The 13,498-nt window shown below is 37.5% G+C and overlaps 1 protein-coding gene across 1 annotated transcript in view; it reads right to left on the bottom strand.

The window, feature by feature from the left end:
• The window catches only part of ESR1 (estrogen receptor 1), a 102,211-nt gene that overhangs the window by 3,011 nt on the left and 85,702 nt on the right, over positions 1-13,498 (bottom strand). Inside the window, exon 6 of the mRNA XM_061990319.1 lies at positions 4,380-4,513. Within this exon, the coding sequence (XP_061846303.1) occupies positions 4,380-4,513 (134 nt within the window). The remainder of the gene's footprint in view (positions 1-4,379; positions 4,514-13,498) is intronic.

Here is a 13,498-nt window from a genome sequence, read left to right as displayed (position 1 = left end):
TTCTTATGTTTAAGTGGAACTTTTTGTGTTCCAGCTTCATCCCATTACCCCTTGTCCTGTTGCTAGCTACTATAGAAAAAATGGATGTCCCAACCTCCTGACACCCACCCTTTAGATATTTGTAAATGTTAATAAGATCTCCCCTCAGTCTCCTCCAGACTAAACAGCCCCAGTTCCCGCAGCCTTTCCTCGTATGAAAGATGTTCCAGTCCCCTGATCATCTTGGTGGCCCTGCACTGGACTCTCTCCAGCGTTTATCTGTCCCTCTTGAGCTGAGGAGCCCAGAACTGGACATAGTAGTCCAGATGAGGCCTCACCAGGGCAGAGTAGAGGGGGAGAAGAACCTCCCTTAAATATCATCTCAAACACAGCACAACTTCTGAAAACTATCAGTCAGAGCTTTTAAGCTTACTAATGAATATATTGCTTTGAAATTGATATAGATAGATAATACAATGGCCTCTTTTCTTGCAAAGCTTTTTATGATTATTATTTTTACTGAAATGAATTCACCAAAGAGAAATGGCTTCTGGGGCTTTTTTAAGATGAATGACTCTTATCTCCCCTTGCATATACTTACTGAAAATATTAGGCTTTATAGTTTAGCAGGTAGCTGTAGGGGCTTAAGTATTACAGGCAAAATACAGTTCATTAGAAGGAATCGTTATCTCATAAACTAACAGTGCCTCCAGAGCAGCTTACTTCAGCCAGAGGATGCTATTGTGTACTTGTAGTAATATCTCTTAATCTTATAACTTTGAAAGCAGTGAGAAGAAAAGAAATCTGTTAGGAGGAATTGTTTCTCACCTAGATCTAGTCCAGAAGCTATTGAAAAGGATAAATCAACAAAAAGAAGAAGAAAAAAAAAGCAGTACCCTAAAAATGTAGACTTCAAGCAATTACCAGTCTATAACTGGCAGAAAAATGACGTTTGGTTTTCTTTTCTGCCCCTACTCCAGTGATTGCTTCTGCCTGAGGCCAATGACCAGAAATTTCTCAAAAAGGAAATACGCACAAGAGCAGAGTTTTGGAACAGAAGTGCAGAAAATTATCTTAGCAAAGTGAAGTTTAACAGTCTCAAAGGTCTTTCCAAGCTCTGAAGCTAAAAGCAAGCCTAAATTGAATAGCTACCAGGTTGTTTTGTAGCTCTTTCTGTAGGTCAGTACTGTAAAACATAATAAGAGTAAGAACAGAAAATGAACCACCTTGTAAACAAGTAAAGCCTGCTGATCTGTGCCCACAACACAAAGCTATGCACAGAACAGGGTCTCTCAGGGCCTGCACTGCTGTCGTGACAGCTGTTAGCGTATAGCAATTTAATTTAATATATGTCATCATATACCAATACAATTTTGCGTATTACTGTAGGAGAGAATGCCCTCTGCATCTTTTCTGTCATAATAAACCCCAGTTTAAAACATTCTTACAGTTACAGTTCAGGCTCACAAAGCAATACGCAAGGGTCCTCTTCCCTTTCTACCATACCCCATTGCTCTGTATCTGTAGCGACCCAGGCTGAGCTATGAGCAAATTTAGCTCTGTACCATGCACTCATGTAATTATCCAGCCTCAAAATGAAGAAACACATTAAAAGGACAATTTAACAAGAGCTGGAAAAAATAGAAGAAAAATCAAAAGAAAAATCATAACTATGTGTCAGGAAGTCTACAGGATGCATAAAATGAGCTAAATCTTTCCATCTCTATGGACTTATCATTAACTAATTAAGGAAATCAGCTGCTAAGGCAGATATGACCTACACCTCCATCTCCAAAATGAAAGCTGGTTGCTTTGTGACATAGCACCACCCCTCTTTTCAGATATACTCAAAAGTAAAACATCTGGCAACGTGTTGCCCATTCAGGTTTCTAAAACTTATTTTCCAGTGTTAAGAAACAGCCTTTATTGTTGAGCTGAATGTGTTTTTCAAAATATAATTTTGCTTTTTAGTCAAAAGATTTATTGCTGCAGCTTTAGAGGGACAGCTTCTGGTTTGTTATTTATTTAGCTAAAGACAATTCTGTCCTTGCTGTTACAGACATGCTGTTGCCTTGATATCTCAGGAAATATTTGTAAGTAATGTAAATGTATATTTTTACTTTATAAACAAAACCTTCTATCTTTTCCACATGCACTGAGTGAAATTAAAAGAATTTGCTTACATTTTGCTCAAGATCACAAGGAAGAGGAGTGTAAAGATATTAAACAGTCATGAAATATATTGCAAAAAAAAGAAAAATGTCCAACAAAAGCAAGAAACAGCATTAACCCATATGAATGGGCTAATAGATGTCCAAGCATTTAATAAAGAAATGTTTGTGTACAGACATTAAATTAAATACACACAAGGCTTCAGAATGCAAATGCCATGAAATGTAGCATAGTTAGTCCAACTTGCTTAGTTTGTCCGCTTGTTGAAATCTTTTTGAAATAAGCTAGTTTAATCATATGCATATGTATTACAGACAGCATAAGGGCCAAAATTCCATTGTGTGTTCATCTACTCTTTCTTGAGTAGAAGATTTTTGCATGTGCAATCATAGAAAAAAAAAATACAGGTTGAGGGAGTCTTGGACATCACCTAGTTCAGCCTCCTGCTCAAACAGCAGTAACCAGTGCTAGGTCAGATTGCCCAGAGCTCTGTCCTGCTGTGCTTTGAGTATCTCCTACCATCTTCCCGTCTCTTACATGCAAAAGGAAATCTACCTCTATCACTGACTTCATTGCTCAGGGGAATCTTTAAACAAAAGATCCCATTAATTGAGATGTGTTTATGAAGGTTAGCTGGTGATGTCTGGCAGAGCTTTGCCTAAATAAAAATTTCATTTTCTGGATCATTATTAAATACAGAGGTGAGACAAAAACTCTCAACAGTGTGGCCTGAAGTTTTCACATTCAAGACATGAACATCTAATGTGTTTTATTCAAACATCTCCTTTTTTTTTATTCTAATTCAGTATTTCTATAAGTCAATTAGCTATTCTAGATTTATTTAGGAGAATCATTACATTTGGCTATATTAGCTAAAAGTGATCAGGAAGATCATTTAACTCTAGGATATGAAGGATAATAAATGGAGGGGAAAAATGTCAAACAGTAATTACAATTGTCACATTCTGGCATACAGGATGTAAAGAATAGTCCTTCATTCCTAATCTTGCAGTACTTGCCTCAGATGTCACTTTTTGATAATTGGTAATCACTAAAGGTGAACCACATAAACATCTCCATGAACATAAATGAAATATTTGATTGTATTAAGATATAATTACACTTAAACTTTAGACAGCCCAGGTTTCCATAAAGGAAGAAGTCTGTAATCAATAAAGCCATCTGCTTTGATGAGAATTTCCTGTATTTTGTGCAACTTGGGCAAGTGATCTGTTAGACGACCAGGTAAAAAAGTGCCCTCCAAATGTGTTTTGTCTAGAGGCTGATACCGTGTGTGAGTTCACACACAACAGAAAAAAGGCAGATCAAGTGGGTAAATCTGCAGGGCTGAGAAACTCATCTTTAGTCTTTAGGTAACAATTTAGCAAAGAACTGAGTATAAAATTTTTACTTTGGTGACTATATTATTATTTTAGACCTCTGTCATTTCTACAAGAACACTGTGGGCCTGATTTCTATATTTAAAAATAAATTGTCTAGGTTTTTTTCTCATTGTAAACAGAAAAGGATACTCTGGCGTGCAACAGAAATTATCTGTTACATGCCTCAACCTGAATTTGCTTATTTCAATCATCTCATGTAGAATTCAAGTCAGCTAATCTTACATATTTACATCTATTCCTACTCTTGATATATAGTTCCAGTTATCTATTTTTAAAATGTACTTCAGAATTAGATTTACAGCCCCAAAATACTTATTTCATCAACTGTAAAGGAAGTGGAAGGTGATTACATCAGTTTTATATGCCTGTATTTTAATATAAACTAAGACTTGATAAATTGAGCCACATTTTACCATTGATTTCCTTTATTTTTTTTGCCAAAAAAATAGAAGAGGAAGTTGTAGATTTACAACTACACTTTACTTTTAGGTGCCCTAAGTGTGGCTCTAGCTGCTGTCTTATAACCAGAATTTGAACAAGACCTGCCAGCATCTAGTGCAAAACAATACTCTAATTGCCCTTCGCATCAGTTGTACACAATGTATCACTTATTTACTGAGATAATATTCTGGGTCTTACCTATACCACTGAACAGGTTTGGCCACTGCCATCCCTGCCTGGTAGCTCTGCCTGCATCTATGTTGACAGCCCCCTTTCCACGGCTGACATGTCAAAATGAACATTTCATTAGCAACAGCAAGCAGAATTAAATCACATCCAGAATCAACCACAATTACCCAAATGACAGCAAAGCACTCCACTTACCAGAATTAAGCAGGATGATGGACTTAAGGCACACAAATTCCTCCCCTTGAAGGTTCATCACGCGAAACCGAGCAGCAGTAGCCAGCAGCATGTCAAAGATTTCCACCATGCCTTCTACACATTTTCCTTGATTCCTGTGTGAATACCATCAAGAGGGAGACATTTACAGCTTTAACGTGGTGGCAGCATGAGCTTTCATCCCCTTGGACCATTCCCCTCTGATTATATTTCATCAGTTCACTAGCTAGCATGTAACTTCCTCTATGCTCATTTAGTGTATGTGTGATTATAAAAGTGTTGTTCTTTGTATCCCACATAAAATGAATAATAATTAAATACTGTATTCCCCTAAAAATGTCAATTTCATAAACTCGTCACCGTGGCATTACTGTGGTGGAACACACTAACCTAACTAAACCTTTACAGTGAGGAAAAGATTTGTTTAAAACTACTCTTTAATTTCTTTTTCTTGTATGTTCTGTGTTACTTTATTTTCACTTCCTTTTTTTTTTTTAACTGAAATAGTCCCAATTCTTTGCATTTCTTCCTCCCTAACACTCTCTACTTATTTCTGCTTGTAATGTTCCAACACATTCTCCCATTTTTCTTATATAAGTATAATGCCTCTTTAAGAAATAAGCTTACTCATGAGCTCAGAAAGGACTTATGAGGCCAAAAACTCGTCTGTATAACTGTGACTGATTGAAAACACCACTTCACAAATCGGACAATATTTTACATTACAGCATTAAACAAAGTTAGTTTGTAAGGTCTCAAAGTGTACATTAGGAATTGCAATTAAATGCCTCCCTCTGCATACAATACTAGGTATACTCACTCACTAATTTTCATCTTGCACATCCAAGCTGCAGTTCAAGAATTAATGCAGACTGGAATTATTTTGTATGAAAATGCAGTCTGCAGGTTTTCTAGTTATGGAACATTAGATCATTTACATTGCTACCTTTTATCAAAAACTACTTAGTTTTACTTTTATTAGGACTTACTGAGTGAAATTTTAACATGTAAGACTTAGTGAGTGATCAAATCTAATGTTTAAAAATAACTGTTTTTAGGTACAGCTTTTACAAACAAAATTTAGATCACTGCTATAGGAAAACACAGAAGAATTTTTTAATCAGATGTCTGTTCCACTGTAATTTGTAATGTGAACATGGACTGAGTACTCCTGATCTCATTGTGGCCAAATCAACACTGCCTACCAACATACATAAACCTGCCTCAGTTCTGATACTGCCATGCTGTTGAGACATTGCAGCTAATGTCTAAACCAACACCAAACCTTTAGGCAAAGCAGTCATTTTCAGTTTTGATTACAATCTGAGAAAATTCTTTGCACTTGTCAATCATTCTAAACCTAAAACTAAGTCCAAGAAGGAGAGGGAGTATCTGGTGCATTTGTGCACCCATCTCAAGTTCAAATCTCTATTCAGTTTAATTTGGTGCTCGAACTTAAATCTACATCTTCCCTTATCCCAGAGCAGTGTCTATGAGTCAGTGACATGGCAAGTGACAGAAGCTATTTTATCATCTTTCAGAGATATTTGAACATTTATCTTTATTAGAGATATCTAAACAAAGCAGGACAATATCAAGAAAACAAAGTCAGAGATACTCCCTTAAAATGGCCAGTAGGGTGCTGGTTAAAATATAGAAATACTTGAGAATGTGGAGTCCAAAGCAAGTTTTCCAAACATTGTTACAACAGCACATATTATCTGACTTTTCTGTGAGAAAGAGATGATCCAGTCTTGGGAGTAGAAATAGTAGAAAAGCATGTTTAATAAGTAGGATGGATTCGTTCTTGCCTTGGGTCCCTACGAGCTACTAGGCAGCTGCACATGGAGCACTCTAGAGAAGCACCCGATTCTCCCCCAGAACTTCATTAGCACCTCACTCCGAATTTGATTTCCATTCCCTTTGCTACTCAGTCACAACCTACAACATTTGACAATGCAACTTTTATGGTGTTTTGTGACTCTTAAAAATTTTGCTGAATAAATGATGCTGAAAAAAATGTCATCGTTCATGTCTGCCTGTTTCCTACCAACTGAATTCATATGGTAGATGATTAATAAAAACCATGTAGATTTAAGGATCCTAAATACTTTCTAATATGTGAAATACCAAGCTATATCATCAGAAAAATTAGCTTTCTTTAGGTAGAATTAAATATTTTACATGAAGTTACCTAGCTTTAGATATTCATGTGTACAAGCAACAATTTAGAAATTGCTACTTTCTTTTCAGTTAGGCAGCAGATCCTGCTCTACAGAAATCAGTGGGAACTGCAGGAGCTTAGTATCCTTGAAATGCAGGCTTATAATCAAATGTTTTTATTATCATAGAATCATAGAATGGTAGGGTTGGAAGGGACCTTTAGAGATTGTCTAGTCCAACCCCCCTGCAGAATTATCTAGGTTATAACACTGATTTTCTTTGTTAATAAAAAAAAAAACCCTATCTGAAATAGGAATCTCCAGTTCTCTTGAATTGCCTTCTCACTTTCTAAGATAAGATGATTGTATTATCACATCTTCGCAGCTATATGTCCAGCTGACAGGAAGGCCTATCTAAGAAGGCCTAGATAACTTTCCTGGAGGACAAATTAAGCAATAAATTTGAAAATTATCCTTATCTCACCATCATGCCATTGTCTTTTTGCACTCTGAGCATACTAAAAACAAAACAATAAAATCTTGTTTATTGCAAAGCATCAGTGTATTCTGAGGACCCTTAACGCTTATCTAGCAGGAAATGTTTAGGAAAGTTAAAGTCCATGAATTAAAGGTTTTAAGTTACTGTATAAAAGTACTGGGTGCATTAACTTTAGTAAGTCTACAGAATCACAACATCATTCAGGCTGAAAGGAAACTCAGTATGTCTTTAGTCCAACCTCCCACGCAAAGCAGGGTTATGAAGCCTGGTCATGAAAACCTCCAAGGATCACAAAATGCTTGGGGTTGGAAGGGACCTCTAGATATCATCTAGTCCAATCCCTCTGCTAAAGCAGGTTCACCTTAATCAGGTCACATAAGATTGCATCCAGATGGATCTGGAAAACCTCCAGAGAAGGAGACACAACAACATCTCTGGGCAGCTGTGCCAGGGCTCCTTCATCCTTTTAGTAAAGACGTTTCTTCTCATGTTCAAGTAGAGCTTCCCATGTTCCAGCTTGTGCCCATTACCTCTTGTCCTGTCACTGGGCACTACAGAAAAAAGATTCACCCCATCCTCTTGACATTTACCCTTTAGATATTTAGAAGTGTTGATAAGATCCCCCCCTTAGTCTTCTTCAGGCTAAACAGCCCCAGGTCTCACAACCTCTCCTTGCAAGAGAGATGCTCCATTCCTCTAATCATCTTTGTAGCTCTCTACTGGACTCTCTCCAGGAGTTCTCTATCACTCTTGAACTGGAGAGCCTAGGATGGAGACTCCACATTTGCTCTCAGCTTAACTGTTTTCATTATCATGCTTTTTTTCTCCCCTATATCCAACCTCCTCTGCTTCTGTTTATGATTCCTGTTTCTCGGTCTCCCATAGGGCATCTTAATAAAGAGTCTTGATAATCTCCTTGTAGATTTCATGTTGGGCATGCTCAAAAGCTCTCTCTTCTATGGGCTGAATAAATCCTCTTCTCTTAGTCATGAAGCATGTGCTCCCATCTTGATAGCTCTTCATTAGACTTAATCAAGTTTTTTAACAAATTTCCTGTAATTCAGGCTGCAAAGTTGGATGTGGTACTCCAGATATGGTCTAAAGAGTGCTGAATGAGTTGCTCTATTGCCTATACTACCACTGATACAGCCCCAGTTACTATTGGCCTTCATTGCTGCCATATTGAAGTACTGGTGCACACACAGATTAGTGTTCACAGATTCACGGAATTATCTAGGCTGGAAAAGACTTTTAAGATCATCAAGTCCAACTATTAACCCAGCACTGACACATCCACCACTAAACCATGTCACTAAGCGCCACATGGAAACGTCTTTGAAATACATCCAGGGATAGTGAATCAATCACTTCCATGGGCATCCCGTTCCAGTGCTTGATAACCCTTTCAGTGAAAAAGTTTTTCTAATATTCAACCTAAAACTCCCCTGGTGCAACTTGAGGCCATTTCCTTTTGTCCTGTTGCTTATTGCTTGGAAGAAGAGACCAATCCCGACCCAACTACATTATCCTTTCAGGACACAACACTGAGCCCTGGTGAACACCACTGGTGACCATCTGCCAATTGGATTTAACTCCATTCCTCTCTGCTTTCTGGATCCAGCCAACCAGAAAGATTTCTACCCAATGAAGAGTACATCCATCTAAGCCATGGGCAGCCAGTTTCTCCAGGAGTATGCCATGGAAAATGATGTCAAAGGCTTTAAAAAAGTCTAGGCAGACCACATCCAGAGCCTTTCTGTCATCCACTGAGAATCACTTTGTCATATAAGGGGATCAGATTAACCTGGCAGGACCTATTCCCCAGCCTATTCCCTCAGTCTCTCCAGATCTATCTCTATGGCAGCTCTACACTTGAGTGTATCAACTACACTGCCTACTTTGCTGTCCTCTGCAGATTTGAAGTCAGTGCACTCTTTCCTCCTCAAGGTCATTGACAAAGATTTTTAACAGGAAATGTTCTAGCACAGAATAATTGAAGAAGTACAGCTGTAACCAATATCAAGGTAGAGTGTGAAACATTAACAAAAAAACTAGTCATTTTATCATGGAAGACAATTAGGTTAATAGCCACATTATACCCTAAATCTATACTAATTCATATGGTCATGGATGTGAATGATCATGGATAGGCACAATTTGTTTACAAAGGACAAGTATGCAAGAAGAGGGGAAGAACTTGTGCTGCACATAAAGAGAGACCTTGATTGCACAGACCATAAGAAACCAGAACCACATACGTCAGGAAACTGTGTATAGGGCAGAGGAGAAAATAACACTAAAGACTAGGGGAGGGGGAAAGGGGAGAATTATTACAAACTATCTGAGTGGATAAGTCTTTCTATAAGTAGCTCATAGATGTCTCCCAGTCACTGGTCTACGGTCTTGTGGAGGATATCTACATTGATAGACTGCAATCATGGCCTGGAAGCTCAACATAGTATTGTGCAAGAAATCAAAAGAGTTCCCTGGATGGCATTGATTATAACTTCCCAACACAAATAGCAAAGTTACCAACCAAGGGCAATGCTCTATCAACTCAGTTCTCCAAACAATTAAAAAGTTACTTAATGACATATAAGAAATAGAAATAAAAGCAGGCAGCAAATGGTATCAAAGCACTGTTTGAGCATTTATGCCAAAACTAGAGAGGGACACAGAGGGTAGCAAGATGGAATTTTACAAGTATAGTAGCAACAAATAGACTTTCAGTGAGAATGAAGAGTTGTCAAATAGGGGGGAAGGCCTGGGGACTGGCTACATGGAATAGACTGAAACACTCCACAGTTTTTCTTTTTCGCATGTGTTAGATTTCAGTGGCAAAGCCAACAGAAGCACATTGGCAGATTGGGGAATCTGAGAATTAGTAAATACTCTAACAGAGTAATTCTTGTCTTTGAAGGAAATTAGGGTTCATTTCAGCATGCTAAAATAGTTGGTCAGTTTATTCATTAGGTTACTATCTATGATGAACATGACTGACTCTATGATGAAACAATTAGTTAAGAGAAGAACAAAAGAAATTATTTTCCCCACACCTCTACTTAGTCCTGCTAAAGCTTTATCTGTATCCAGTTTCAGGCTGCTCAGCTTGAGAAGGATGTTAGATGTTGAGGAGACAATCAGTGGCAAGGAGGGATTGAGTGACCAGATCTGTTCAGTCTTGCAAGAAGGAAACAAAGTATGTAGGGGAGTGGACAGACAAAACTGCAGTCTACAAATACCTGAATGGACAATTCAACCAAGGTGTAATCAAGGTCTTCTCAGGAGCAGTGAATGTTAAATCAAAAGGCAACTAACCGCTACAAGCTAAAGAGTGGAAGGTTTAGACTGAAATAGGCACCTAGAAAGGCTGTGTGTTCTCCATCCTTTCAAGAAATCTAGACAAAGTCATAGATGGCTCAAGACAGTGCTGGCAATTGTCCTTCAAGAAGCATGTTGGAGACATCATCTGCAACCAGAATTTTTCTCTGTAAAGTAAATTGTTGGAGAAGTTCCTGAAAGAGTTATTTTCAGAGGGTACCATTAGAAAGATTTATTACTGGCATGAAGCTTTTTAGCCAAGAATCCAAACATGCAGTCAGCACCTGAGTAAAAGCAATCCTTAAATCATACAAATAAGGTCTGATGTACTAATGCAGTGGTAAAAAAAATATAAAACCACCATATTACAGCACTTTGGCTTCAGTTTATGCATAAATTAGGCACAGAATATAAAATAGAAAAAAAAAAACCTATTTAAATGTTAACCCAACTTTCTCAGACTTCAAAATTTCTTCATCGGTATAAGCTTGGATTGTATTTTGGAGTACAATCTTTTGTATTTATTATACTCTATTCATTCTCAATATGTATGTTCTCAGCATTTTATCCTCCTTACATCTCATTCCCATAACTTTCATTATATTTTTTTAGAATTTATTTCTAATTCATTCAGTTATTTAGCCATGGCACAGGCAGGGAAGAATCTCTGTCCTTCCATAGGCAAGGATACAAATTCAAAGGGAGGAAACTTAAAATGAGAACATGTACATTTTTTTGAAAGTTAACTTCAAGTATTACTTCTGCTTCTTTTTTTCTTCATTTTTGGGAGTCAGGGTAGTTCAATAATTTTTTTTAGCTGATTTACAACACTGTTGATGTAATTATTTCTTGTTTAAACAAACACAATATTTTTGGCTACTTAAAAATATGTGTCAATGTGTGAATCAGTCTGAGAATCACTCACAGCTGGGCAATTGAAGAAGTATTGGACTGGAATTAACATAATTCAATATGGAATCAAGTCCTTTTCACTTCAAGAGTTTCTTGAAACAAACTTTTGCCAAATATGAAATAAAACTGAAACATAATTTCAAGGTAGGAAAAGTGGAAGGAGCAGAAGGGACTCCTAAGCGCAAGACTCTTTTCCTTCCTCCACTAAGCTGAGGGAGTTACATTTATACCTTTTCTCATAACCCACCCCTTGAGTTACTCCTATTGGCATCATCACTTCTCCAAAACAGGTTAAAAAATGTGGTTATCCACACATAGCAGCAGTTTTCACTCAGCATACCTGGCTCTCCTCTATAGCAAAACAACAGTTATGATAGTGTACCAGGTTCAAATAGGCAATTCCTACCTCTTCCAGCACTAAGTTACCAGCCCAAGATCTTCTGACATTTGTTAATCTTTTCTGATTAATCTTTTTCCCATCCGTTAATCTTTTTTGGTTGTTCCTTGAGCTCCTTTCATATCCATTGTGTTCTCTATACATTATTTCTATTAACAGACATTGATAAACACTTTCTACTCTTATGTAAAGTGAAGTGATGCACTAAAACAGCTTAAGGAAGTGGTGCTACTTAACTAACTGAGGACTCCTGCTTTTCTACAATTTTATGCTTTATCAATAATTAAAGATAAGAAAATTGTTATCAGCAGTGAAATTTTACTTCAAATTGTCTTGCATTTAACCAGGAACTCTGGAGAGTGTTAAAAATGTTACAGAAAAAGTAAACACAAACCCCTCACCCCCTCAAGCTCTAGAACAACACAGCAATCTCTAAAGAAAAGGAGGCAAAGAGAAGAGTGAGACTACCATGAGTAAACTAAACCACAATATCAAATACAAGGCCTGCTGATGAAGAGAAATGCTAGACGTATTTATTGTTCTGTGTCAGCACTCATGAGCTTAAATAGCATTTTGCTTCACAAAATGTCTGTCACAAAAATTACGCTTGTACCATCACAAAAATCAACCTGTAATTGGTAGGTGGGCATGAAGGTGAGAGCTTCAAGAAGAGATAAATTAAAGATACGAGGCTTGTATTGTAATAGTTCTGTTGTGATTTTTCTGTGGTTTGGGTTTGTTGGGTTTTTTTTTTTCCAATTGACTTGTTCATAAGCCTTTGTTACTAAAGGTGTTAGAAAAGAAATTCAGAGGTAACAAGTTTTACTCATCACGTTTCTCCCTGAACACTGGCTTTCAAATGACACATCTTGAAGAATATTATAGACCACAGTCAATGGGTGGTATGACATCCTGCTGTTCCAGGAGTATACTATTAAGAGCTCTTTGTATCTTTTTTGACATAAGCTTATTAGAACAGAGGTTTTGATCAATTGCTCACTAACATGTATTCAAAAGTTTTAAAGTAAGTCCTAGATTTAAGTCATCACTGACAAATATTTGTAATAAATACAGAGTAATATGTCTATTAAAAAAATTAAAAATTGAGTCTTTTCCACCTACAGTCAGTTACAGAACAGCAGAAATTGGGAAGACTGCCTGGAGATCATCTAGCTTAATGTACCTATTCAGACTAAAGCCACCTACAGCAGGTTGCTCAGGACTATATCTTGTTGAATTTTCAATATATGCGAGGATTGAGACTCTACAAACACTTCTCCTGTGACTAAAAATCTTGCTCTGTCTTCCCTACTCCCCATTTCCCTCTCCAATCAGATAATTATATACATTGATTGGATCCAAGTCTTCTCAACCTCTCCTTGTATGAGACATGATCCAGTTAATTAATCACATTTGTGGCCCTTCACTAGACTCCAGTATGTACGTTTGTGCCTTATACTGGAGAGCTCAGAACTGGACATATCACTCTAGATTTGCCTCAGCGCAGATGATCAGTGAGGAAGGATCACCTACCTCTAGCTGATTTTTTCCTAACACAGCCCAGAAGGCTATTGACTGCCTTTGCCACAAGAGAGTATTGTTGGCTCAGAGACCACTGAGTTGTGATGATGTCCCAGAAAATGTATGGAGATTCCCCTATCGTGCTGTCCTGTAGGCACTTCTGTATTTATGTGCATATGCACACTTAGGTGAGTTTCCTACTACCACATTTTGTTGGTTATAACATCTGTCCTGTCCCCATCTCTGAACACTTTTCTTGCCAGCCTTCAAACTACCACCTTCCTCACTT

This window comes from Colius striatus, chromosome 2 (assembly GCF_028858725.1).
Source record: "Colius striatus isolate bColStr4 chromosome 2, bColStr4.1.hap1, whole genome shotgun sequence".
NCBI classification, from domain to species: Eukaryota; Metazoa; Chordata; class Aves; order Coliiformes; family Coliidae; genus Colius; species Colius striatus.
This window is presented reverse-complemented; position numbering and strand designations above follow the sequence as displayed.